This window comes from Cinclus cinclus, chromosome 29 (assembly GCF_963662255.1).
Source record: "Cinclus cinclus chromosome 29, bCinCin1.1, whole genome shotgun sequence".
In the NCBI taxonomy this organism is placed as follows: domain Eukaryota; kingdom Metazoa; phylum Chordata; class Aves; order Passeriformes; family Cinclidae; genus Cinclus; species Cinclus cinclus.
In genome coordinates, this window is record NC_085074.1 from 380,715 (window position 1) to 408,633 (window position 27,919).

Genomic DNA, 27,919 nt, shown 5'->3' on the forward strand with positions numbered 1-27,919 from the left:
TGCACCTCCAGTGCCCTCTCAGTACCCACCAATGCACCCTCCATGTCCCCACTCAGTGTTCCCCCAAGGTTTCCCCCCCATGCACCCCCCCCGTGTCCCCCCGCTACCCACCCAATGCACTCCCAGTGTCCCCCCAGTGTCACCCCAATGTCCCCCCACCAATGCCTCCCTTGTGCCCCCGCACACCCCACGGTTGGGCGTGGCCCCGCCCCCCGCGCGCACCGGGCACACACCCTCGCGGCTCGGCCAATGGGGAGCGGCGGCGTGGCCACGTCACGGGCGCGGGGGAAGCTCCTCAATGAGCGCGGTTGGCGCGGGGAGCGCGCGGCGCTGCCGGGGCCGCTCCGCTCCCACCGATCTGAACTGAACCGAGCCGACCCGCTCCCGCCATGATCGCTTCGCACCTCCTCGCTTACTTCTTCACTGAGCTCAACCATGACCAGACACAGAAGGTGAGGGGGGCCGCGCGGGTGAAAGTGGGGAGCGGGAGGGAAAAAATGGAGAGGGACGGGGAAAGGTGAGAAGGGAAAAGTGAAGAGGGAAAGGGGAAGAAAAAGGAGAAAACGGGGAGAAGAAGAGAAAATGGGAGAAAAGGGGAAGAAAAAGGAAAGGTTTGGTAAAAGTAAAAAGAAAAAAGGAGGGAAAAAGAGAAGGAGAGAGTGAAGGGGTAGAAACACGAGAAAAAGAAAAGGGAAGTAAGAGGGAAAGGAAGAAGAATGAGGAAAAAAGTTGAAAAAAGGAAGGAGGAAAGAAAGAAAAGGGAAAAAGAAGAAAGGAGTAAAAAGAGCAAAACGGGGGGGGATAAAGTAAAAAAAAAAAAAAAGTAAATGGGAATAAACGAAAAAAAACGGGGGGGGGAAGAAAAAACTTTTTAAGTTGGAACAGGAAGCAAAACAACCGGGGAGCGAAGGGGAAACCGGGGCGCAGCGGGCCGGGCCGGCGGGCGGAGGCCCCAGCGCTGCCCGGCCGGGGCCGCGTGCGGTACGTGCCGCGGTGCGGGACCCCGCGTGGCCGGGCGGGAGGAGGGGGAGGAGAGGGAAGGGGGGAATTTCCGCACCTCTCCCCGCCGGGCCGGGACCCCCGCGGCCGCCCCGCGCAGCACGTGTCGCCTCTTCCCGCCGGCGCGTAGCATCCCTGCGAGCCGGTTCCTCCGCTCCCCCCCTCCCAGGGCAACCAGCCGAAACCCTCGCGGGGAGCGGAGTCAGCCTGGGGCACGAGTCCGGAGGCAGCACTTGCCCCTCGGGTCCCCTTCCTCACGCGGTGACCCCCATCCCAAGCCGCGCGTGTCCCCCATCCCTGCGCTGACAGTGATAGGAAACACTTTCTTGTCTCCCGTTCCCTTAATTTTGGGGTTCTGAATCCTTAATTTCGGGGTCCTGACCTCCCCGAGCCTGTTCCCAGAGCGTAGCCCCGAGCGGCAGCGTCCCGTTGGGATCTACGGAGGTGGTCACCCCTTGTTCCTGAGCTCGGGCACTGGAAAAGCTCCAGTGTTCCTGCTCTCCCATGGCTGCGAGAGCAGCCGGCCTTTGTCTGGCCAGGACATCTTAGGCTGAGCTTAATAAATTATTCTTGGAGGAAACATGCTGGATGGGAGAGAGCGCGGAGGCTCAGGCTCCTCCTGCAGTGCTCCGCTGGCATCTGGGAACAGGGCAGAGAGGATTTAATTTGTGATTCCTGACTCTGGGAAGTGGTCAGGATTTGATGATCTGAGTGTGAGGCGGTCGGGATTTGCGAAGATCGCCCTAAAAAAAATGAGGAAGATGCTTGGAGAGACCTGAGATAACCTTGGAGATGCCACCGGGGAAGTGAAACTTGCCATGTTGGCCCTTCACCGCTGTTAAATAGGAAAGAAATCGAGGCAGAACATTATTTAAAAAAAAGGAAGAAAAAAAAAAAAGAAAAAGCCTACCCCAACCTAAACAAAGTGCAGGGAAAACTTCCAAAGGCAGAGCGATCCGTAAGGAAATACGGGCTCGGCTTCTCCCTCCGCTCTGCGGTGGCCCCGGGGTTGTGCAACAACCCAATCCACGGGAAGGGGTTGTGTAACCCTGGCAGAAATAGGCCAGCGGCACAGCCCGGCCCGGGCTCCGGGCTGCTCACGCCTTCCTTATCGGGAGCTGGGAATAATGCAGAGGGAAAGCTTGGAAGGAGGAATTTGCCTTCCTTACCCACTGGGAGAAGGGTGTGCAAAGCCTCAGGAACCGGCTGCGTTTCCCTCCTGGCTCCAAAACCCAAATAAAAAAGTTTGTTCAGAAGTGAGGGAGAAAAAGAAATCCAGGCACTGCCGGCCGGAGCTCGGGATACTGTGGGAGATGGCACTGCCCTCCTGGCCGCCTCCACAACTGGATTTCTCTGGGATATTTTTAAACAAATTCCTGTGAATCCTCCCAGTGAGGCAAAGCTGGGAGGGAGCACGGAGCTCAGCTTGGCTCAGGGAGAGGGGGGAGAAGCCAGCTGTCTGACCTGGCTGCTTCCACCATGGGTGTAAAAATTCCTGGTTTATAAATCTCCCCAGGCAAAGGGAAAATCCAAGGAGTCCCCAGCACTGGGAGGTGTAGGGGGTGAAATTCTTGGAAAGTTGCAACTTGTTTGGTTGGGTCTTCTTATCAAACCCTGCATTTGAGAGTGTATTTGGAAAAAAAATTTGCAGGTGGTAGCCTGGGATGTATTTTCCCTTTGGATCAGGGAGAGGAGGAGCTCACCTGGGGTAAAAAAAGTACCTTTTCCAATAGCTGTGGTTTGTGTCCACCTCAAGGCCTTGAAAATAGCCTCAAAATGGGATTTTTGTTCCCATTCTTGCCATGGAGCAGCTTTACCTGCTCTGCCATTCATCTGGGGGCATATTACCTTTCTCTCCAAGTCCTGCCCTTTTCCTGCCTGGAAAGTGGGTTTGTCCAGACTTATCTAACCCCCAAGGGATTGTGCAAACTTTAATTAACCTCAGCAGCGCCCTTTGAGATCCCAGCTTGAAAGTTTGCCGCTGCTGCCCTGCGTTCCCTTGGGATGTGCCAGCTCACCCCGGGTTTCCTGGTCCCTCAGCCTCATCATGCCATGGGATTGGGGGCTGAGTGTCTCTTCTTCCCCATCCCTCCTTCAAAAGGGAAAAAAAAGCATGGAACTGATTTTCTGGCATATGTGGCTGTCCCCAAGCAGGGGCAGGTTTTCCTTGTTTTGATTCCCCCCCCCCCCCCCCCCCCTTATTTTTTTTTTTTTTTTGCTGAAGGATTAATTTCACCCAGCTGATTCCTCTCTGGCTGCCTCTGTGGATATGGGAGGGGCACCTATGGCAAATTCCTGGAAAACCAATTTAATAGCTTCCCTTGAGGCTGCCGAGGTCAGTGGCAGGAGCCAAGGTCAATGTCAGGACAGGACAGCTTTTCCCACCTTTGGGAAGCCATCCTGTGTCCCAGTGCTCCTCTCCACCTCACCAGAGCTACCCAGCCTTAGTTTCCCCTCCGTAGGGGGATGCTCCCACCATCTGAGGGGGATTCTTGGGACCCGTGAGGCTTTGCTATCCAGCATCCAAGTGGGATCTCTGCCTCGAAGACGTCCTGGGTTTAACATGGGGAGAAGGATGCTGAGTGGCAGGGATGGGGCAGCTGGATGTCTCCAGTTCCACAACTGGGAGGCAGAGCATTTTCCTGGCTGAACTGGGTTTTAGCGGGGCTGTGGGGCAGCGGGGTCACTTGAGGATGGGTCGGTGGATGCTCCGTGGTGTCACTTCCTCACCATCAATGCCGGTTCCACCTCCGGCATGGATCCAGCTGCTGTCCCCGGGCTGAGGATGAGGAGGAACCGGCTGAGCAGGAAACATCTGACTCACTGACTCACTCGGGTTCAGGATGACTCCGGGCGTGTGTCATCCGAGGCAGGAGGGCACGTGGGCTTGGAGTCGGCATGGAGGAGCTGAAGGACTGAGGGACGTGGGTGCCACCAGGGCCAGGGCTGGGGAGGGTGCAGCCCAGCATCACCCCTGTGTCACCCACGGGCGGTCGGGGAAGGGGATGAGCTGGTTCCCTGCTCTGAGTCACCTGGAGTGGGAAATGGGGACTGAGGATGTGGAACAGGCTCTGCCTTGAGAAAGGGAATAAAACCTTCCCAGAGCTGGAGGCCCTTATCCTGCAGCCTCTGCTGCTCCCTCTGCCTCACTTTCCCCAAATTCCTCATGTCCCACCACAGATTTGGGTGGGGTGGGAGTGTGGCTGGTGCTTGCACAGCATCCCTCTCCCAGAGAAGCAGGGAGACAGCCAGCATTCCCTAAAACTTCAGGGATTCTTACAAAACAGCATGCTTGAAGTTAAAAACTGGGATAGGGAGGGAAGTAATTTAAAGAAAATATAATCCCCAGCAAAAATTTTCCTGGAGAGAGGGGTGACAGCACATGCTGTGGGTTTTGGTGTGTTCCAGACTTCCCCCAATGGGAACACTGCTCTGTCATCTTACAGCCAACAAATGTTTGGCTTTGTTGCCAACAAGGTGAGGAATCTATCCTAGAAAGCAGCCTCTGTCTCCGAGTGTTTTGCTTTTGCTCCAAAAGCTGCCGAAATTAGTCACATCCAGCTGAAAAATACAACAGGGAGATGCTGAGGAATGGGGAACACGTGCTCCTGCTCCAGTTCCTGGCAGCCACGTGGCTCTGGAAAAGGATTCAGAGCAAAACGAAAACAAAAGGCAAACAGCTTCCCCTTCTTGGAAGAGGGGGTCGTTAATGGGAAAGATGTATCTCAGGCCTTATTGCGCAGGAACAAAGCTCCCCTTCCCCCTGGGCAGGAAGTGGTGGTGCGGTGCCGGAAGCGTCGCCACCCTCAGCAACCCTGCCCCGTGTCCCGGAGAGATGGGGACAGGGTCTCCAGCATCCCTGCAAGGGCAGTGTATGGGCCAAGGAATTTACAGGATCCTGGAATGGTTTGTGTTGGAAGGGACCTTAAATCCCATCCAGTGCCACCCCCTGCCATGGTAGGGACACTTCTCACTGTCCCAGGTTGCTCCTAGCCCTGTCCAGCGTGGCCTTGGACACTGCCAGGGATCCAGAGGCAGCCACAGCTGCTCTGAGCACCCTGTGTGCCAGGGCCTCCCCACCCTCAGAGAGGGATATTCCTTCCCAATATCCCATCCATCCCTGCCCTCTGGCAGTGGGAAGCCATTCCCTGTGTCCTGTCTCTTCAGACCATTGTCCAAATTCTCCCTCCAGCTCTCCTGGAGCCCCTTAAGGCTTCTCTTCTCCAGGCTGAACAGCCCCAACTCTTTTCTATGGTGAATGGCATTGACTTGGAATTGAGCTATTTGAAGATTAATTAATTAATATTTCCACAGCACTGATCCCTTGGAGTCCAGGCACCTTAAGAGGAGTCTTGAGGATTAGAACAGCATCCAGCTTCAGCACTGCACAGGAGCCATGAGTTTGGGAATCCAAAGCTGTTTTTTGGGTCACTTTAAGCTCATCTCAGGTTGCACAGCAGCAGAAATTGGGCGAGCAGAGGTTTCCGAGTGGTGGCCGTGCAGCTGGGACAGGCGACCCTGGGCAGCTCTCCAGCATCCAGCATGGAAATGAGCTGAGCCTTGGAGACAGCCTTGAGCCAAGAGATGGGGATTTGCTGGGGTTTGGTTCAAAAACATGGCATTGAGCTCATTACCCCCACAGCTACTCTGAGATCTGGAGCTTTAACACGATGTCCTGGGCTGGGGCGTGCCCAGTGTTTCCCAGCTTCTATCCTTTCCTTCTCCCTTCAGTTTAGATTTCCTCGAGGAAACACCATTATTTAGGCTGGAAGCTTTACAGAATTCAATTGCCCCTTTCAGGATCCTAACCTAGTGGCTTAATTTGTTTGGAATTCGCAATCTGACCTAAACTATTTCATGCTCTTCAAAAATGTTAAAGCAACTGAGAAGGTGTTTTGTCTTGAAAGATGTTCAGACTCTGGCATTGCAGACTGAATTCCCCATTTTATCCCATCTTTGTAGCAATTTGAGGGGTGCTCGGAGTAACCAACCAGGCCACAGGGCTGGCAAGTTTTGGGAAGGACAGTGGCCATGGCTCTTCCTTGGTGGGGGCCAGGCACAGCCAGGGTGGTTTCAGTGGGGAAGGAGATGTCCTGCTGTATGCCCTGACCTGCTTTAGCTGCCAAGTGGGGTGATATCCACATTGGGAGAAGATGATCCAGGTTTTAAGGGCTTTGGAGATTAGAGGGAGGTCACTCCGTTCCTCAGGATGAGGTTATTCTTGGTGTATTGCAGGCTGGAGGACATGGGGGACGTGCTGAGTGGGACCTGTCCTGGGGGAAGGGGGTGAAGCCTCAGGGGGTTTCCCTGGGATTTTTGGGTGGGAGGCCTTCACTGCTGAGGAGCTCCCAGAGCACCCAGCTTCTGTGGGATGAGGACTGTGCTCTAGGTTGATGGATCGACTGATAACCCTTGGGATAACCCTTGGCACTGCTCAAGGGAAGGTTTCCTACCCTGGGGATGCCATGGAGGTGAGCTCCAGCCCCAGAGCCACCTCTTAGCCAGTTAACTGGAGCTTAGTGGTGCCAGTAACCAGAGCCTCAGCACATGGAAGGGAATTTTCAGCAGATGAAAGCAAACAGGAGGGGAGGGAGGAGAGTGTTTGACTTCCTGCTGCTGAGCTGGATAAGGAGAGGCTGGTAAACAACTGGTACCAGGAAATCTCCAGGTTTCCTTCTCCTTGGCTTTTCCCTCGTGTCTACCTGGTCTTCCAGCTCCTGATTTTGGGAAGGAGTTGAAAGCACCAGGAGAAAGGGGGAGGATGTTTTAACTCAGAGGATGCTGCTCCACAGGGGATGTGGCATCACTCCTGGAATGTGCTGGGCCAGGCTTTCCTCTACCCTCTGACCTCACCAAAGGGATCTCAGCTCCCAGATTTCCAGCAGAACTCAGGGTGGGGAAAAAAGGATGTGCTGGAGCACCCTGAGCCTGAAACAGCCAAAACCGCAGCAGGACTGTTGTGTCCAGCCCAGGGTCAGATGGCACATCTGTGAGCGAGGTCACACTGGGCCCGGTGCAATTACTTGCCCACAAAATGCCCATTTCCTCCAGCACAGCCCATAAAGCACAGCCCTGGCCCGGGTTCCAGTGACCTGGTGTTACGTGCCTGCAGACAGGTGTGTGTATGGGGTGGAGTTTTCCTCCTGATTTCTCAGGGCTTGCAGCTTCCCTTTAATTAATCCTAAGTGAAGCTAATTGAAACAGGGCATCGTTTGGGAGTGGGAAGTGCCCGTCTCTCCCACTCCCTGCTTTGGCCAGGCTGCACAGGGAGGCACAGTGCTGTTGTGCTGGGGAGGAGCTTTTCCATGCCTTTCCCAGGCAAGACAAGATGTTTTGATTTATAGAAGGGCTTCTCCATATCGTCAGCTCAAGGCTATAACAATTTCCAGGAACAGGGGGGTGGGGTGGATTTGTTCCCTCTCTGGCCATGGCATGTGCTTGTGTCACTCTAGCTCCCACTTCTGTCACCTCAGCGTGGTTTGCTTGAGGGTGTTGAGTAGGCTCTTGGGGTGATCTCAGCAGTGGAGAAATGACAGGGCAGTGGATTCCTGCTGAGCATCCTTGGTGTAGGAAGAGGCCCTGGGGGTCAAGGTCAAGGTGCGTTGATGCCATGGAATGGGAAGAGCTTTGCACCTAGAAAACCTCCACTGCTGACCTCCTGACTCACTCCTGAGTTTGAATTCCTGCTTCTGTAGCAACCTGTTTGGGTGTCTGTAGGTGACTGTGTGGGAAGATGCTTTGGAGCATCAGGTGCAACTTGTGGTTCAGCATTCCCAGGCTGGCAGAGTCTGGGGAGGGGATGCAGGCTTTGGTGAGCACCTTGGAGAGAGGTACAGGAGCAGTGGTGGGTGATGCCTGGGATGAGCCATTGCAGCAGTGCTGCCATGTCCTGCGTGTTAGGATGGGTCAGAACCTGCTCCTACTCCTTGTGTCAACCCCAGCAGCCTTGGGAGGGGCTGGACGCTGTCCTGAGCATGTCGTGGGGCCTGTGCCCATGTCCCCAGCCCACTGCCTGACCTTTGGGCTTCATCTCAATCTTTCAGATTGATAAGTACCTGTACCACATGCGGCTCTCTGATGAGACCCTCCTGGAGGTGTCCCAACGGTTTGAGAAGGAGATGGAGAAGGGTCTGGGAGCAGATACCAACCCCACCGCCTCTGTGAAGATGCTGCCTACCTTCGTCAGGTCCACCCCAGATGGGACAGGTACTGTAGGACCAGAGGTGCTCCTGGGAGAGCAGAGGGAAGGCTGCCAAGACAGGGATTGCACCCACAGCCACCTTCACTGCTGGCCTCTGGGGCTTGATCCTGCTTAGGCTAAGTGTGGGGACAGGCCTCGCTCCCCTCTCTGTGCTGGGGCTGGAGGGGCTCCCAGTTCCTGCTGGCGGGAGGGAGGGAGGGAGGGAGGGAAGCCGCCCTCGCGTGCCCTTGCTGGCAGGACGGAGACAGTCACGGGTCCAGCTCATCAGATTGCATTAGCAGCAAGGTGGCAGTGGTGCCAGCGCTGTCTGAGTGCTACCAGGGCCCTGGCAGGAGCAGGGGCTCTGCAGCCCTCACAGTGTGGCTTTTCTGCCTCTCCCTGGGCTGCCCAGGGCATGCTCCAGCCAGTCACATCCTCCTCTCAGCCCAAAGAACTGCTCCCTCAGGCATCCATATAGAAAAGTTCCTTGTTCCCTCTCCCAGCCCGGTGTTTTGGGAAGGAGCTTGTCTCCATCCCTGCAGCATCACCCCTTGCCCTCAGGTGTGCCCAGGACCCACCAAGTGTTTGGAGCAGTCCTGGCTGCTGAAGGGAAGGAGGGGTGATGGATCTCTGAGCAGCTGAAGCTGCTCCAGTTCCACACCTGCACTGGCAGTAATCTTGGAAAAGGTCCCAGGGATGGTTGGTTGTGTTGGATGCACTTACTCGGAGCTGGGGTTGCCCTGGTGCTGGCACCTGCACAGGGATCTGTGCAAAACCTCAGTGGAGGAGGCTGCTGGTCACCAGCAGGAGAGGTAGACAGAGGGACAGAGCCCAAATCCCTCATGGCTGCTGGCTGGGTGCAAGGACAGAAGTGGACAGAGCCATGAAATCACAGAATCATGGAATTGTTTGGGCTGGAAAAGCCTCTACATTGGTCAAAGCCAACCACTCCCCAGCATTGCCAAGGCCACCGCTGCCCCGTGTCCCCATGTACCACATCCACACAGCTGCTAAATCCCCCCAGGGATGGGGACTCCAACACTGCCCTGGGCAGCTGTGCCAGGGCTGGGCCACCCTTTCCATGAAGGAATTTCCCCATTATCCAACCTAAACCTTCCCTGGCACAACTTGAGGCTATTTCCTCTTGTTCTGCCCCTGTTCCCTGGGAGCAGAGCCTGGCTGCACCCTCCTGCCAGGGATCTGTAGGTGGTGACAGAAGGTCTCTGCACCACTGGGCACTGTTAGGGGTTTGCTGGTAATGTCTCAGTGAGTCTGGGGATGATGGTGGCATCTCCTACATCCCTAAGGAGAAACAGACATCATGGAATGGTTTGGGTGGAAAAGGACCTTAAAACCCGTGCAGTGCCACCCCCTGCCATGGGATACCTTCCACTATCCCAAGGTGCTAATAATATCCAACTTAAGTCTCTGCTTTTTCAGTTTACAACCGTTCCCCTGTCCTTTCACTACACCCCTGCTAAAAGACTTTTCACCTTCCCTAGGAGCCCCTTGAAGTATCCCCTGATCTTGGCCCCCCAGCTGCACCTACACCCAAAAGCTGGACCTGGCTGCCTGCCCTGGGATCAAGATTCCAATCTATTTGCATGTTGGAGAATATTTTTAATTACAGGGATAGCCAGGAGCCACCCCTGGGCACGGGAACTGGTGCAGCCAAAGGTGCTGGGTGCAGGTGGAGTGTGTGTCAGCACTTCCAGCACCCTGGCCTGCCGCTGGGAGAAGGAAGCAGTCCCTCCCCATGCCCGTACATGAGAGATCCTTGGCGCTCTTCCCTGCGTCCAGCTTCTCCAGTGTCCCAGCTGGCATTTCTCATCCAGGGAAGGGAGGAAAGAGGAACAGCAGCACGGAAAATGTCACATGAGAGGGATGCTGGAGCAGTCACAGTGCTGCAGCTGCCCAGGGCAGGAGCTGGAAAATGTGAGAGTTTTGAGTAAATCCCAGGGAACTAAGAGCTGGGATTCCCTGTCCAGCTTGAACTGGATCCAGTCTCTGAGTGGCATCAGTGTCCCTTGGGTTTTGGGGAGGGGGCTGGAAGGTGGCATTTCAGGGTTGGGTGCTTGGTGCCAGACCCCTGGCACAGATGATGTGGCAGCAGGTTGGGAGGAGCTCACTGTCCAGGGCTACATTCTCCCTTCTTCCCTCTTTTTAAAGCTCCTGGGCAAAATCTGACCTGGGTTGGGCACCTGGGCCAAGTGCCAGCAGCTGTTCCTAGCCTAAGGACAGGATATTTCTCTTCTCCAGCCTTGTTCTGACCTGATGCTGGTGCCATAGGGCTCCCAGTCAGCCACCTGTAGAATGTCCCTGTCCTCCTTCCCCTTCTTGCAGCTTCTGGGGTGTCTCTGCTCTGGGATTAGACCCTGTTTAATACCCAGCTCCCAGGATCCAGGGGGATGAGAGGTGCTTATGGAAATACAAGGTCATACCTACAGGTTAAGCTGAAACATAACCCTGGCTCCTGGCTTTCGGTGGCTTTGCCATTCCAACGTGGTGTGATAAGAGGGGGGAATTCTGCTTTGAAAGCAGAAACTCTTCTAAAATCAACTTTGGCACCCACTGGAACACCACCATGCTGTACTGGCAGTGAGGTGATGGGGAAACAGATGCCAAATAAGCTTCTTCTTGGAGCCCGGTGACTCTCCCAAGGGCTTTCCCTGCTCAGTGCAACCAACACCCTCCTCCCTGCTCCATTCTTCCCTGCTCCATTCCTGGCTTTTCCAGGCTTTTCCAGAGTCCCCAGGTTTCCTCCTCCACAATGGTGTTGACATAAGGATCGTGTGGTGCATCCTCTGTTAAGCCCCAGCAGCTGATAACCCCAGCCTGGAGCTTTCAGGAGGATGCTGCCGCACTTGGGAGTCAAATCCCTAGAAATCTGAAGGATGGCTCTTGGCAGCACCTTTCCCTTGGCTGGTGGGCTCAGCTCCTGCCAATAACTGGTTGCCTCTGCAGGAAAACCAGTGCATGTGGCACAGAGGCTTGAAAGGCTTGAAAACAAAAAGGCTGTTTCCATGCCCAGAGTCCTGTGGTTGGGGATCTACCACATTCCCAGCAAGGTTTTCCAAGGAAGTCGTATTCCTGGAAGTGTTCAAGGCCAGGTTGGATGGGCCATAGGGCCTGGTCCAGTGAAAGGGTAGGGGAGTGGAACTGAATGGTCCTTAGGGTCCCTTCCAGTCCAAACTATTCCATGGTACCATGGATTAGCTGGAAAGAGGGAGGGGCTGCCAGGGGGTGGCAGTGGGAAATGCCAGGGTCTGCAATTCCACCTTCTGCATTTCCCTGGAGTCTGGGCTTCCCAGATTTTCCTCTTCATCTTCTTTTTTACTAATCCAATTTACCAGAGGATTCCTAGGCAATGGAATTGCAGTCAGTTGGAAGTCTTGAGGTGGATCTCTGGGGTGATCAACATGATCCCACACATGCTGCTGTTCCCAGGAGCACAGCAGGTTTTCCAGGCACTCAACTCTTACGTTTTGCCAAGAGCAAACAGCCCCTGGAACCAGGTCTCTGTGTTTGCCCTTACTGTTTGTCTTGTGGGCTCAGCACCAGCACTGATATCACAGGGCCTGGGAGCCCAAATCAGGGGGCAGTGCCCAGACCTGGAGCCCATCATGTGTTCCCAACCTGGCTGGGAATTTTCTGAGGGAGAATTTGCTGCCTTTTTCCTCCCTCAAAGCTGATCCTCACAGGAATTCCCAGGAATTGCCCCCAAGCTGCTTGTGCTCCTCCTGTGGTGCTGAGCAGGGTGAGAGGATTTGGGGCAGTGTTTGAGTCCTGCTGGGGCTCCATGGCGAGGGCACAGCTGGTCCTAAATAGCTCTGGGGCCATGGACCCCCATCAGGCATGTGAGGGCTGGGCAGGACAAGGATGGCCCCCTTTGGGCTCCTCAGCCCCTTTTTTTAGAATCCTCCTGGCTTCCCTGCATTGCCTCCAAAGAGCTGAGCAACCTCTGACCGTCTTGGCTGCAGTGCCCTTATCTCTAACATATTTATCAGCCTCCCTGAGGTGTTCTCCACGCTGTGCACCACAGCGTGACCCGTGTGAGGGGCAGGACATGGTGCCAGCACTGCCCAGGGCATCACATCCAGCTCTGCCCTGCTGTGGTGGTGCTGAGTGTGCTGTCCATGCTGGGTTCACCAGAGACAGTCGGGAGTCCTTGTGGTTTTCCTGGTGTGTTTTTCACGTGAAGAACTGCCGTGGCCGTGGCATGCCCCGTGGCTGGCAGACAGGCTGAGGAACAAGCTGCCAAACTGGTTTAAAGCTCATTGCTGCAAAGGGTCAAGGGGAGCAGGACAGAGCAATAGCCAGGGACTGGCAGCTCACTGCCCTGATGGCTCTGTGTTCCTGGGCGATGTAATGCTCTGACCCCTCTTTTGGTGATGTTCTGCCCCCCCCCTCCCCCCCCCAAGGTGCTGCCCTGATCCCTGGGTTCACTCCCCATTCTCCATGCCCAGCTCTGATCTCACTGAAGCCGCACTTGGAGCCCTCTCATTCATTCCTCATCTCCTTGGAGTACAGCAGCCACTTTCCATGGCCCTTTTCCACCACCATAGAGCTGCTCCAGCTCCCAACTGGTCCCGGTCCCGTGCCCCTCGGAGCGTCAGCCCAGGAAAGCCGCAGGGGCTGGCCCGGAGCTGCCTTTTCAGCTGGAGTCACTGGAGATGTGCATACTAATGACCCGCGGGTTTTGTTCCCTTTGTGCCGCACAAAGCATGGCGGGGGGAGCTAGCGCAGCACATTTGTGCATTCAGGACTCTGAGAGTGCTGATGGAGGGCTTTCCCCGGCCCTCTCCCCACCGAAACAGCCAGCTGGGCGCTTTTCCCTCTGCCCGGCGCCCCAGTGCAGCGAGCTGCCTTGAAAACAAACGGGAGGGGACACTCGGGGCTCAGCCCTCGGGCTCCCCTCTGAGAAGTGTCCCAGCTCTCCCTGGAGAAGGCAGCAAAGAGGCCCCCGAAGCTCTTTGGGATCTTCTCCCTTCCTGGTTTCCTGCTGCCACCTTTCCGCGTAGCCGGCAGCCACGTGCCAGGAGTGCATGGGATTCCTGAGAGCTTGGCCTGGGCTGTGGAGGCTGAGCCTGAACTGGAGGAGGTTTTGAGTATAGTAAAAACTTAGACAAGCTCTGGTGTTCCCAGAGCTGCCATCAGGGTTTAGCCCCTAAGGATGGAGGTTTAGGAGCTTCTAGAAGCATCAGTAGGGTCAGGAATGGCTCTGCTCCCTTCTTCTAGACAGAGCCTGAGGCTAGAGCTCATCTTCCCTGGGATCCCTGTTGGTTTGGGCATGGGCTTTTCTGGGTGGGGCTGGTGGGATTTATCCTCCTGCCACACCTTTCCCAAGGCATCTGGATCTTTTTCAATGATGATCAAAATACTGATCCTGCATTGGCTGTGGGGGTGCCAGGGGGAAGAGGAGGGGCAGGGAATACAGTGACTGCTCCAATAAAATACCAAAAAAATATAATAGTGAATGAAATTATGAAATACAGTTTAAAAAGTGATCTCACCCTTGTACCTGGGAGGGGCCTGGTTACCTCGGTTCTCTGGCTGGTGTGGACAGAGGACACTCCAAGTTAATGGGATGTCCGTGTCTGGTGCTACAGAGGATGGGGACTTCCTGGCGCTGGACCTTGGGGGCACCAACTTCCGAGTGCTGCGGGTGAAGGTGTCGGACAATGGGCTGCGGAAGGTGGAGATGGAGAACCAGATCTACGCCATCCCCGAGGAGCTCATGCGTGGCAGCGGGGTGCAGGTGGGTCCTGCCAGAGTCTCTGCTGTACCCTGGGGCTGCAGCAGCGCTGGGCTAGGGGATCCTGCTGGATCTTGTGCTGGGTGCTCTGAATTCCTGGCAGCCAGCATGGTGAGGAGTGGGGGAGGGCAGGGATGCAGACACAGCATCCCCTTGGAGTGGGCAGCCAGGTGAGCTCTCACTCTTTACCTTTTTTTCCAGCTTTTCGACCACATTGCTGAGTGTTTGGCCAACTTCCTGGACAAGCTGCAAATCAAAGACAAGAAACTCCCCCTTGGCTTCACCTTCTCCTTCCCATGTCACCAGACCAAGCTGGATGAGGTGGGTGAGGGGCTATGCTGGGACAGGCTGAACTCTTGCTGTGGGTTCCATGCCAATTTAAGCTTAAGCTTTTAATTAGGCTCATTGATTTTGGGTCATGTGACCTTTCCTCATCAAGGGCCACATCTCTCATTCCTGTAAAGCCATTTCCCAAGCTCTGGGTGAGAGGAACTTAGGAATAGCACTGTCCTTTTATTTTTATGAATATTTTTTGTTGATGCAATGACTCAATGGCTGCAGGGTCAGGGACAGAGAGGATGGAACATCCCTTCAGGGAATACAGAGCTTGGTATCACTTCCCAATAACCCTGTTGCTTGTCATCTTCTCCAAACACACTATCAGCCCCCTGTTTAAACAAAAATTAATGTTTACTAAGGATATATGCCAGTCTACCTTTTTAAAATCTGTTTGATGACAATAAGTGGTGCTGGATCTCTAGTTTTACACACATCTGCACAGGTTTTCATAGGAGCCTGGAGTGGTTTGGGTTGAAAGGGACCTTAAGAACCATTCAGAGTTCCACTTCCCTGCCATGGGCAGGGTCACCTTCCACTATCCCAAGTTGCTCCAAGCCCTGTTCAGTCTGGCTTTGGAGACTTCCAGGGATCCAGGGGCAGCCACAGCCGCTGTGGACAGCCTGTGCCAGGGCCCCTCCCCACCCTGGGTTTCTGGATTTCCCCTAATTTATCTTGAGGGTTTTTCAGATACTACCCATGTATGAACTTTGACAGGGTTCTCGTGGCCCAGGGTCACCATGTGTGCCAGCAGGGCATGGTACTGGCAGAGCCAGGGATGTGTTCCAGGAACTGTAGAGGTTTGGGAGGCCATGTTTCCCTGGGATGCCTCCATGGAAAGCAGCTTTTCCCTGGCTGCAACAGAGGTGCAGCTGCCCACAGCCCCAGACGTGCCGAGCATCACATCACAGGAAGGCGGTTCCCTGTCCCTCCCCCGGCGCCGATGGCTGTCACTGTCAGCTGTGACCTCGGCGGGAGACCAAACATCCCGGAGCCCAGAGAGGCACGTGGCCCCCTGCCACCCTCCTGGCGCTCGGCACTCGCTGGCTTGCTCGGCCCGAGGAACGATGCTCACGCTCACTCTCCTTGCCCTGACCTCACCGCAGCACGGGCAGCGGCGGCTCCATGGAATATGGAACTCGGCAGCCCCAGCACGTTCTCCCGCATGGGGAGCAGCTCCGCCAGGGATTAACGCTTTCCTCCTGTGGGCACCAGGCTGTAAAGAATGGGAAAATACAGAGGTTGCCTGAGGAAGCGTCCGTGCCCCGTGACCTTGCCCAGGCTGCATCACTCAGTGCTTCAGTTTTCCCAGCCCTAAGGCAGGGCTGGTGTCTGCCTCCCTAAGGGGGCTGTGGCCACATGGTTGAAGATTTTAAATGTAATTGAGTCCTTTTCTTCCCCCTTGGGCTCAGCTCAGCCCCCGGCCAGGTGCCTCTGGCAACAGGGGACTGTGAGCCCACACCCCACAGGGATGGCTCAGGGATCAGTCTATAGGTACAGCGAGCCCCCACCCCACAGGGATGTGTCAAGGAGCATTCCATAGGCATAATGAGCCTCTCAACCCCTAAGCGTGGGCCAAGGAGCATTCTTTGGGGTTGTGAACAGGAGGTTTTGCTCCAGGGCTCAATCAAACCCGGTCACAGGAACCGGGTTCCTCAGGCCAGAGGAGCAATGAGCAGCTCACATGTTATTTCGTGGCCATAAACTTTATCTGACATGGAAGCTGTGGCTGATAGCGCAGCTGGGGAGCTGATAACGGGGGGCTCCCCCTGTAGGGCCACAAGTTCCCTGCACCAGCAGCTGGGTCTCACCTCCAAGCTTCCCTCTTGCTGTTCCCCTGCAGAGCATCCTGGTGACCTGGACGAAGGGGTTCAAGTGCAGCAGCGTGGAGGGGAGGGACGTGGTGTCACTGCTGCGCAAGTCCATCAAGAAAAGAGGGGTAAGAGGCTGTATGGGGGCACACAGTTCCCTGGCACAGGAGACCGTGACTCTGTGGAGAGGGTTTGGCCTGTTTTGTCTCTATTGGGTCACCCTCTCTCTTTTCTACCATCTCAGGACTTTGACATTGACATTGTAGCCGTGGTGAATGACACTGTGGGAACCATGATGACCTGTGGCTATGATGACCACAACTGTGAAGTTGGCCTCATTGTTGGTGAGCTGCAGCAAGGGGAAAGAGCTGGGCTCCATCCCTTCAGGAAAGCCATCTTGCAGGACCTGGGGTCTTTGGGGAAAAAAGAGAGGGGGATATCAGTGTTGGAAAACCAGCATTGTCCAATGTTTGCTTGCTTAGTTATTCACTTTCTTTGGTGTGCTGGGCTGTGGCTAAAGGGAAATTTGGAATAATGCGAATGAGGGAAAGACGGTGTCCTTGCTCACCCTGTCCCCGTGCTTGGCCCAGGTACTGGTACGAACGCCTGCTACATGGAGGAGATGAGGCACATTGACCTGGTGGAAGGGGACGAAGGTCGGATGTGCATCAACATGGAGTGGGGGGCCTTTGGTGACGATGGGGTGCTCAACGACATCCGCACTGAGTTCGACCGTGAGATTGACATGGGCTCACTCAACCCTGGCAAACAATTGTGAGCAGATTCTTGGCTCAGACTCAGGCTTGCGCTTTGCTCAGCATTGTCCATCCTCCCATAGCACTAGCATTACTGGGGCTGGGGAGGTCAGCCTAGCTAACTGGGTCACCACGTCCTCTGCCACCAGTGCAGAGAAGGGCTGTGTTCCAACCCTTCTGTGGCTGTCTGCCCCACCCGCTGCCCTCATGAGCCCCTCATGTGAATGTGCTGGTTCCTGTTCCCTTCATGGCCAGCAAAGTCACCCACCAGTCTGGGCAGACACCCTCACCTGATGTCCACATCCCAATCCTACAGATCTCCCATTCCCTACAGGGGGCTGCTGTGGTGTGGGGATGATCTGGGGGTCCCTTCAAGCTGACTGAGCCCCTTCAGGGAGCCATGAGTTCTCTTTGCAGAATAATGGTTCTGTACACATGGCTTCATATTCCCAGTGATGGGATAAACTGCTCTGGGAAGAGATTACCTAGATTCTGTTTGGGATGGGAGGCTGTCAAGGGTTTTTCAGGTCAGTCTGTGGCCACCTCATGGCACACACAGCCAAACACACACATCATTTAGCCTGGAGAAAAGGAGGCTCACGGCAGATCTTATGGTGAGATAGGAGAGGTTCAGGTTGGATATTAGGGAAGATTTCTCCTCTGAAAGGGTGGTCAGGTGTGACATAGGCTGCCCAGAGCAGTGGTGGTGTCACCATCTCTGGAGGGATTTAACAGCTCTGTGGATGTGGCACTTGGGGATGTGGGTTAGTGGTGGCCTTGGCAGTGCTGGGGAGTGGCTGAAAATTATAACCTTAGAGGGCTTTTCCAGCCCAAACCATTCCCTGATTCTATCTCATGCCTCTCCATGGGCAGGTTTGAGAAGATGATCAGCGGGATGTACATGGGAGAGCTGGTCAGGCTCATCCTGGTGAAGATGGCCAAGGAAGGGCTGTTGTTCGGGGGAAGGCTCACGCCGGATCTGCTCACCACTGGCCACTTTGAGACCAGATTTGTCTCTGCCATTGAGAAGTAAGTAGGATCCAGGGGGTTTCCTGGTTCCCAGCCCATCTCCCAACATCATGGATGGACCATTACTGAGCAAACCTGGACCATCACACAGCAAAAGTTGGGTTCCCAGGCATGAGCCCCTTTTTGTCCTTCCAGGGAGAAGGAAGGGCTGCAGAAAGCCCACGAGATCCTGAGCAAGCTTGGCCTGGAGCCATCACATGAGGATTGCCTGGCCACGCTGCGCATCTGCCAGATCGTGTCCACGCGCTCGGCCAGCCTGTGCGGGGCCACGCTGGCCGCGGTGCTGCGCCGCATCAAGGACAACAAGGGCGTGGAGCGGCTGCGCTCCACCGTGGGTGTGGATGGCTCCGTCTACAAGAAACACCCGCAGTGAGTCGGGGGTGGGACAGGGATCTGGGAGTGCTGGGGACGGACACAGACAGGGATCTGCTGCTGCCAGCAGTGGGTACAGCTTGGCACAGGAGAAGCACCTCTAAATATCCCCTCGGGCACCTTGTTTGGATGCCAAGGGGTCCCCAGGGAGTCACGCTCAGGTCCCCTTTCCTCCTCATGCACAGCTTTGCCCGTCGCCTCCACAAGACCGTGCGGAAGCTGCTGCCGGACTGTGAGATCCGGTTCATCCGCTCAGAGGATGGGAGTGGCAAAGGGGCGGCCATGGTGACAGCAGTGGCCTACAGGCTGGCTGCACAGCACAAGGCTCGGCAGAAGATCCTGGAGCCCCTCAAGTTGAGCCATGAGCAGCTGCTGGAGGTGAAGGAAAGGATGAGGATAGAGATGGAGAAAGGGCTGGGCAAGGAGACGCACGCGGAAGCAACAGTGAAAATGCTGCCCACCTATGTGTGCTCCACTCCCGATGGAACAGGTGATGTGTCCTGTGTAAAACTTCTGTGTGTGAGTCCATGGATGTACTGCTTCTTTGGGAGTGGCTGAATCCTTTGCTATGGCCAGTTATTCTTTGTGGTGGGAGTGGCACAAATCTCCAGTTTGATCCTGACCAGAGCACTGAGCCTCTGGGACGTTCTGCACCTGACTTAACACAAAGCCTGGCTCTGCGTGGCCACAAATCCTACCACAGGATTCTCTCCACCCTCATCCTCGGTTGTGCCCCTGGTTCTTCCTGTGGCTTGGGCGAGTACCTGACCTTGGCTTGAAGCTTGTGCAGGTCCTGTGCAGGGCCAGGAGCTGGACTTCAGTGATCCTTGTGGATCCCATCCAGCTCAAGTTTATGATTTGAAGTCTCATCATCACCCCAAGTCTGGAGCAAACCTCTGCATCCTGTTCCTACCTGCACCCCCTGTTCCTACCTGCATCCCCAGTCTCCATCTCCAGCAATGTCTCCATTTCCATCCCTCTCCCTGGAAGGAGGCAGGTTCATGTTTGCTCTGTACCACATCCTGGATGCCCCGTGCTGGGATCTCTCCTGATGATCCTCTCTTTGATTGCAGAAAAGGGAGATTTCCTTGCCCTGGACCTGGGAGGAACCAACTTCCGCGTGCTGCTGGTGCGCGTCAGGAACGGGATGCGGCGTGGGGTGGAGATGCACAACAAGATCTACTCCATCCCTGTGGAGATCATGCAGGGGACAGGAGAGGAGGTCTGGATGAGCAAATGGAGAGGGGAAAGTGGTGTCTTCCCTGGGATGCGTGGAGCAGGGCTGACCATGGAGCTGGTTTTACCTTTCCAGAGAGCAAAACCAGGAGTGGGGAGGGCTGGTGCTCTCCTGCCTTTAGAGCAGCAAGTGTTGCCCAAGGCTCTGGAGTTTGGGGAGCTGGAGACTGGTTTTTAAGTTAGAAACTGTGTTATTCCCAGACATGACTGAACCTCCCCGAGTCACACACACTCCACCAGGGCAGATTAGCATCATCCCGATTTCCCAGATAGGGTAACCACAACACAGGCAGTGAGAGATGTCTCCAGAGACACATTTGGAAAGAGTTTTGCAAACCACTCCAGGCAGTGCTTGGGGACTGGGAGTATTTCCATCAGCCTGGGCTGGAGGGCTGGAGGGATCCCCTGCAGAGAAACTGGATTCCCATGTCACCTCCCTGCTGGCCTCATCCCTCCTGGGACCTCCAAGGAGGAGACAATGCAGTTTGGCCACACTGTGGGTGGGGAAAAGGGTGAAACAAAGATTTTTGGGGTTGCTCACCTGCCACAGTGCAACTGAGCCTTGTCTTGCTCTGTTCAGAGTCCTGGGAGTGATTAGAACATTTCAACAGGCCTTGGAATGGGTTAGAATCCCCAGCAGTTTGGGCAGGCTGGCTTCCAGCTAGGTTCTGGCTGTTATGGTAACTTTTCCCTTTGGCTTTGCTTGTCCAGCTCTTTGACCACATTGTCCACTGCATCTCTGACTTCCTGGAGTACATGGGAATGAAGGGTGTATCGCTCCCGCTTGGATTCACCTTCTCCTTCCCTTGCAAGCAGAACAACCTGGATGAGGTAACCCCACCCCTCCTGGCAGCATCCCTGGCTGTGCCTCCGAGTTGCTATTGAGGGGGACTCACTGGGGGGTTTTTCCCACAATAGGGAATTCTCCTGAAGTGGACAAAAGGTTTCAAGGCAACGGGCTGCGAGGGAGAGGACGTGGTGGGCCTGCTGAAGGAGGCCATTCACAGGAGAGAGGTGAACAGCCATGGGGCTGGGAGAAGCCGGTGCCTGCTCCCACATCCTGGCTCTCTTTAGCATCATTAATTGGCCTGTAAAACAAATTACTGGGCTGAGCTCAGGGTAATGAGTGTCGGAATTTTCACAGCTGCCCTTACTCATCACTTGAGGCTGGCTTTTCAAACCCCGGAGCTACAGGCTGGCTCCTGGCCAGGGCTGGAGAAGACTTGTTTGGCCCTGAGCTCAGGAGACACCGGCTTGTTTCCTTGGCACAGACCACCCTGAGCTCCTGCCCAGGGGTTGCTCCTGGCAGGGCTGATCTGGCATCTTGGCAGATGGTGGTGTCTGAGGTCTGAGCTCTACCTGCAGATAGGTGGGGCTGTGGGCAGTCCGTGGGTGCCTCCATGTCTGTGGAGGTGGATGGTCATGGAGGACAGGGGACAGTTTTAGACTAAAAGAGGAAAGATTTAGGTTTGGTATTAGGAAGAAGTTCCTCCCTGTGAGGGTGGTGAGGGCCTGGCAGAGGGTCTCACCTGACGGAGCCCAGAGCAGCTGTGGCTGCCTCTGAATCCCTGGAAGTGTCCAAGGCCAGGTTGGATGGGACTTGGAGCAGCCTGGGCTAGTGGAAGGTGTCCCTGCCCATGGCAGGGGGTAGAATGGGATGGGCTTTAAGGACCTTTCCAACCCAGACCATTCCATGATTCTGTGACTCTGTGACTGCCACACTCACCAGACAGACAGATCCTTTCCCAGCCATGGGAGCAGACTTAGCAGGAATTCCAAGTTCTCCAGGAATAACTCGTGCAATACATCCCTCTGCAGGAATTTGACCTGGACGTGGTGGCAGTGGTCAATGACACAGTTGGCACCATGATGACCTGTGGGTACGAGGATCCCTACTGTGAAGTTGGGCTGATTGTCGGTAAGAACTGAGAGTTCCTTTCGGAGCTCCTGGTCTGGGATCCCACACCTGCCCTGTGGGGCATGGGAGGTATCTCAGGGCTCTGATCCCGCTCCTCTCCACAGGCACGGGCAGCAATGCCTGCTACATGGAGGAGATGAGGAATGTGGAGCTGGTGGAAGGGGATGAGGGCAGGATGTGTGTCAACATGGAGTGGGGAGCCTTTGGGGACAGTGGGTGCCTGGATGACATTCGGACGGAGTTCGACGTGGCAGTGGATGAGCTGTCCCTCAACCCTGGGAAGCAGAGGTGGGTGGTGGCTTTGGGGGCTGGAAAGGACACCAGTGAGAGTCCAGGAGCAGTTCTGCCCCACCAGCCCCTTGGATCTTGGGGATGATGAGCAGGACACTGATGCGTCCCTTGTCTCCTGCCTGTGGGTGGGGGCCGTGCTGCTGGGCTTGCTGAAGGGATTGTACTGAAGGCAACTGGCAGAGCTGGAATCCCCATCCAGTCCCAGAGTCCCTTTCCTGTCCTGATGTCCAGCCTCATCCTCTTCTTCCCAGGTATGAGAAGATGATCAGTGGGATGTACCTGGGGGAAATCGTCCGCAATATCCTGATGGACTTCACCAAGAGAGGGCTGCTCTTCCGGGGACGGATCTCGGAGAGGCTGAAGACCAGAGGGATCTTTGAGACCAAGTTCCTGTCCCAGATAGAGAGGTGAGGTCCAACAGGGAGTGAGTACCAGCTGCCAATCAGAGCAAAGATGGAATCTGGGAGAAGTGCCCCCAGGGCTGGTGGGAGAAGTTCCATGTGCTTGGTCTGGAGCCAGGGTGATGCAGGATGGTGCCACACCAATAAATCAGAGCCCACATGGTTCTAAAAGCACTGGTGTGGGGAGACAAGGAGGTTGGCTGGGGCTGGCAGCACAGATGCCTCTTTATTCTGCACCCTGAGCAGAGAGGGGCCGTGGGTTACAGGGGTGTCACATTCTGCTGGCTTTGTCCTGAAATAGCCTGATGAGGATGTGACACCAGGCCACATCTAACTCTTGACAGCTGAGCTTGAAGGGGGACTGTAGGGTCACCCCAGGCACTGTCACCCAGCCACGAGTCCCTGGGCTCTGCAGGGGAAGCCACGCATCCCAGCTGCTCCATCTCCTAATGCTGCCCGTGCCTGTGTCCTCCCCAGTGACTGCCTGGCACTGCTCCAGGTGCGCTCCATCCTGCAGCATCTGGGCCTGGAGTCCACGTGTGACGACAGCATCATCGTGAAGGAGGTGTGCACCGTGGTGGCGCGGCGTGCGGCCCAGCTCTGTGGCGCTGGCATGGCTGCCGTGGTGGACAAGATCCGCGAGAACCGCGGCCTGGACTTCCTCAAAATCACTGTTGGTGTGGACGGCACACTCTACAAGCTGCACCCTCAGTAAGTGGCTCTGGTTGTACTCCAAGGGGGCTGCCTGGGGGCACCTGCCCATCTTGGGCGGTTGAGGGGCTCTGGGGGGAGGTTCAGGGGATAATAGGGGAGAGTTTGAGGTGTTTCAGGGGCTTGAGGGCTGCCAGGAGCTGACACAAACTTGAGGCCCAGCAGGAGTCAGTTGCTCCCTTAAGGACAGGGCAGGGGCTCCTCCAATCCCGCTGGACCTTACCCAGACGTGGTGACCAGGTTCAGCTAGGGCTCCAAGTTATGGCCATGAGGCAGCTCTAACCAGCAGTGAACCAGGTCATGAAGGTTCATGGCCACACAAAGACTTGCCCATGCCAGAGCTGGCTGGCTGGTGCTGCTGGACAGTGGAGCTCAGACAGGGAATAAGGCACTGGGCTGAGCTTAAAAAGGGCTCAGGAGCCCATGGGCAAAGGGAGTCACTGAAGACTCTCCCCAGATGGGGCTGGTTAGGGCTGTTGAGGCTCATTAGTACTCCCAGGGCTTGGTGGGACTTGAGAAGGGGCTGGTTTTCATCCCGAGTCCTGAGCACAGTTGTGTTGTAACCGTGGGCTTCGGCTGAGTGCGGAGGCTTGGGCTTTCTAAGCTTCATCCCTGGCAGTATCCCTTCATCCATCCCTTCATCCATCTATCCATCCATTATCCATCCATCTATCCATCCATTATCCATCCATACTTCCCCTCAGGGTCTACGTTTCCCTCTGAAATTCTGCAAGGCAGATCAGGACTGACACCTTCCCCCCACGTCTGGCTATTTCAGAACCTCTCCCTCCTCTTGCCCTGCAGCTTCTCCAGCATCTTGCATGAGACAGTGAAGCAGCTGTCCCCCAAGTGTGAAGTGACCTTCCTGCAGTCGGAGGACGGCAGCGGCAAAGGCGCCGCGCTCATCACGGCCGTGGCCTGCCGCATCCGTGAGGCTGGGCAGCGGTAGAGGGAAGCAGGTTTGCCTGAGAGCTTGGTTTCAGCAAAACAGGATGTTTCCCCACCCAATCCCTCCCTCTCTTCACACACTCACACACCCATACACCCCCGCCTCCAAGCAGACTCATAGCTTTACTTGTTCTCTGAGGAACCACGGTGAGACTGGAGACACCGTGGGCTCTGTACAAAGTCTTGTTGTAGGAATTTTCTTGCATGCCATAAAACCACCTGTTGAGTAAAGCTCACAGTGTCTTTTGGCTTCTCCCTGCATTTCCAGGTGGAGCTGGAGCTGTCCCATGCACAGCCTCTGTCACACCCCAGCTCTATTCCCATGCTCTGAACCACTGGCCCTCCCCTAACAACAGTAGGGATAACACTGGGATAATTAAGACACTGCATTGTCACTTTAACAGTACCTATTTATGTATGCCGGAGTTGTAGCTGTCCTTGCTGTAGAAGCAAACCTCTAAGATTGGGCTAAAGACCTCCACTAGTCTTTTACCCTGATCAAGGCTGTATTATTTCCATGAAAGTCATGGTAACTCTTAAAGCACAGGGTGCAGAATTCCACTGGCGTGGCCACGGCTGCACTGGAGATACCACGTATCTCCCTTGGTGAGCAATACTAGAGAACCTGCTGGAGCCAGGCCAGGGGTGCCCCTTGGCTGGCTCCAGCAGAGCATGTGCCTGGAAATAATTGGGGACTCAGGGTCTAATTCCATTTCCTGACCTCTCACCCACACCCTGAGTAGCCTGTAGGAACGTGGTGTGTACGTAGGGTTGTGTTTCTCTCCTGGACACCACTACCCTTTCCCTGGTGCATGTGTGGGCATGAGGAGCTGCTGCCACGGGTCAGTGTCTCCCCTGCCAAGCCCCAAACTTGTGGCTGTGTATCTGACCTTGGTGTGGAGAGTCTGGTTTGCTTTGTGTCTGTGAAATAGTTCTGTGGCTACAGCCTTTAGGTGGCACCTGGATTTATACACTGTGTATTTATGTTTGAAGAGATCTGATGTCTTTATATGTACATAGTCTTGGGGGGGGGTGGTGTATCACTTAGTTTTAACCACCTTTTCATGTTGTTGAAGAACAGTACAGAGTAATTATTTTCTTTTGTTTTTATTCTGTTGTGTAATTTTTTTTTAATTTAAAATTTTCTTGGGGTAGACTGGAGAAAGAGACCCAAATACCTGAAGACTGTTGTACAAGGGGTTTGGGCATTCTGACTATCACCAGGACAAAAGGGAAAGCAGAAAGCCAGGGACATGGTGTGCAGGAGCAGCAGGGCCCTGTGGTCATGCTGTCGGGTTCAGGCTGGGTTTAACTTTAGGAGAGGTTTTATTTTGTCCCCTGCCCTCCCCAGCCATGCTCTGGAAGGTCACATCCATGGGTGGATGACATCACCCAGGACCCGGCAGGGCTCTTGACCTCCCATGTGGCATCCTTAGGGCTGCCTGGGAGCGTCCCCAGGGACCCCTGTGCCCACAGCAGCACTTGTGTGCCATGGCCAAACACAGGGGTCCATTTTTACCAACAGGAACCTCTGGATGAACTAAAAGCTCCAGGTCTCTGCCTCAGTGAGCAAAGGCAAATGGTGGGAAGGAGGGTTTCTGTAAATATTTAGTAGAAGTTAATGAAATTCCAGTGATGTACAAAAGAAAATAATAACTAATAATCCCCACAAACAGCCCTTCAGATTGGAGGATAGAGTTTTTGTCTATTTTTATGTATATTTTTATACTGCTTGGGGTAACCTCATTACCAAAAGTCTCTCTTCTGTGTTGAGGGTCAAGTTCAGTAGCACAATTTTAAAGCAAAAATTACTCTTTTGGGCATTTTAAATGCTTATTTTTTATAAGCCTCAAGACAATTACAACGAATAAAATCTATGTATAGAAATTATGTAAGAAGCCAAGTTTAGTGGAAGTTTTAGAAGCTGTCAAATAAATCTTCAAAGGATGATACAGGAAACCTCTTATCTGGTACCAAGCAGTTTTGTGTGATTTTTTTTCCTCAGAAAACCAGCATTTTGCCTACTGAAAAATCAAAACAGAAGTCTTTTTTGCTGCTGCACTGTGCAGCGTTGCATTAGTGGCTGTTTTTACTCTTAGCCAGCTGTAGCCCTTCTGAAATCCATAGTGTTTTCATCAGTTAGTGAGTGAAATTTTATATAACAGTAGTTTTGGGGGCAAAATGGGAAGGATTGGGGACCTGCTTTTGATTCAGGCTCTGCTGAAGCAGGGGACTGACAGGGTGAGAGGGAAGTTGGGGAGCTGAGGTACCTGGCAGGGAGCAGGGTCACCACAGTCCCCTCTCCTGTCTGGGATGACGGAAGGGCTGTAACTCCGCAGGTGTGAGGAAAGATCACCCTGAGCTTGCAGAGTGATGGAGGATTTTTGGCTGGGCTTGGTCAAAGGGATACCCACCTGGATATCCAAGGCTCCCATAATGCTGGAAAGCTTGTGCTTAGGTTCAGAATCAAGCAGGGTCTGGAATGTTCCCAGCTAAAAGCAGTACTTGAAGAGTTACAAGACACCTGTGTTACCTGTGGGTGCAGATCCACCCTCCCCGGGGCTGCAGGGAGGGTTTGGGGAACACCTGGAGCAGTCTGTGCTCCCTGGGGTCCCCAGGGGGATAAGCACTTGAGGTGTTGGATGTACAGTCTGACTTTGATGGCTGGGACTGGAACCTCACGCCAAAATGTCGCCATGAGATGTTTTGTGAATGTGTTTAAAATGAAGAAGGGAAGATTAACTCCTAATTATTGATATGAAGGGAAGATCAAATGATTAACTGTAGGGACAAGAGAGACAGACTGCTCAGCCTTATTTGCCCTGTCTGCATCTTCCCTGCAGCAAGAAGTGCTGCTCTGTGGACTTAGGATGGTTTTGTTTTGCTTGGTTGTTCCCATCTGGATGCATTTTCTTTGAGCTCCCGGGGTGCTGGAATGTTCTCTGGCCATGCAGGCAGCAAGGAACAGAGTTTCTGCCCTTCCCTCCCTGGCAAATCTCTCCTCGTTGGTACTTTGGACAGGATTTTATTGGGGTTTTAATATATATATATATGTAGATATATATAAACACAATCAGCAAATTACTGAGCCTTGCAAGCAGAATTTGCCTCTTCCCTTCCTGGAGTCCAAGGCTGGGAGGGAGAAGCTCCTGCTCAGTGGCCCAAGGGGTATCAGTGGGGCACAGATCTCTGGCCTGACAGCAGCTCATGTGCAGTTTGACCTGAGATAATTCGAGATAACTCCGTGACTGCTCTCCCTTATCAGGCAATCCAAACCCATCTGGCTGTCAGAGAGATAAGAGGGGGTAAAAGGTCCAAGTGCATGGGAGGGGTGTAAAAAGGTGGCAAAATGCACCCTGCAGGGGTTGTGAGGTCCAAGGTAACAACAAAATAACCTAGAATGTGGGGAGCCCTTGCCCCAGTCCCCTCCCCTCCAAACGAGAAAAATGCCTGCTTTGGGCAGATCCTTCGCTTGCTCTGGTAGAAAAATGGGCACTGAAGGCAAAAAGAGGCATTTCCTGTTCTAAAGGTAATTTGGAGAGAGGAACATTCTTCCCCTTGTGATATCCCTGACCAGTCTGAAATCCTTCTGGCCTGAAGCAAAGAAAATGGATCCTGATGTGGGCGCTAGCTCCGTGCAGGCAGGGGAGTCATAAAGCCAAAGACTGTGCAGCTGCTGGCAGAAACTAGTGCTGTAGATTCACCTGATGTTGTTCTTTCGTGTTTACAATATTTATTTTTAGCAATTGACTGCAATGATATTATATATAGGCTTCCTTATTTTTGTACTTTTAATATCGTTTTCCTGAGTGTGGTGTTGTACTGCTCAGCTCTCCTTGGCCACCACTGCTGCTCCTAGTCAGTGACAATAAATGAGAGAAAAACAACCACCACCCATTTCTGGGGTCAGTGTCGTCTGTTTTGGCCTCTGTGCTCCCCTCTCCCCCTCAGCAATCTCTGAGGAAGGGCACCTGTGCCCACTCCATCCCAAATCCCTGATCTTGGCCTCTGGGAAGAGTGACCCAGCTGGGAAGGGGGTTGTTCCCTTGCACTGAAAGTGCCGCCACACCCAGGAGGGCACAGGGAGACCCAGGACACCCAGGGATCAAGGGAAACGGTTGTTGCCTGGGGAAAAAACTACCAAGATGAGTTTCTTGCTCTACATCCCATATCCTGG

The 27,919-nt window shown here is 54.4% G+C and overlaps 1 protein-coding gene across 3 annotated transcripts; it reads left to right on the forward strand.

The window, feature by feature from the left end:
- Nucleotides 1-209: 209 nt before the first annotated feature.
- Nucleotides 210-27,639, forward strand: LOC134054619 (hexokinase-2). 3 transcript variants are annotated; one of them, XM_062510482.1, is made up of 18 exons: nucleotides 210-452; nucleotides 8,043-8,205; nucleotides 13,789-13,937; nucleotides 14,136-14,255; nucleotides 16,114-16,209; nucleotides 16,326-16,425; nucleotides 16,672-16,855; nucleotides 17,710-17,865; nucleotides 18,001-18,234; nucleotides 18,423-18,727; nucleotides 19,311-19,459; nucleotides 20,185-20,304; nucleotides 20,392-20,487; nucleotides 21,292-21,391; nucleotides 21,496-21,679; nucleotides 21,934-22,089; nucleotides 22,561-22,794; nucleotides 23,573-23,753. In XM_062510482.1, exons 1-18 carry the CDS (start codon nucleotides 390-392, stop codon nucleotides 23,625-23,627), a joined length of 2,664 nt encoding a protein of 887 aa, XP_062366466.1. In that variant the 5' UTR covers nucleotides 210-389; the 3' UTR covers nucleotides 23,628-23,753. The 3 variants fall into 3 exon arrangements, with proteins under 3 accessions (XP_062366466.1, XP_062366467.1, XP_062366465.1); XM_062510481.1 differs by having other exon boundaries at nucleotides 211-452; nucleotides 23,599-27,639; XM_062510483.1 differs by lacking the exon at nucleotides 16,114-16,209 and having other exon boundaries at nucleotides 23,599-27,639.
- Nucleotides 27,640-27,919: the final 280 nt, after the last annotated feature.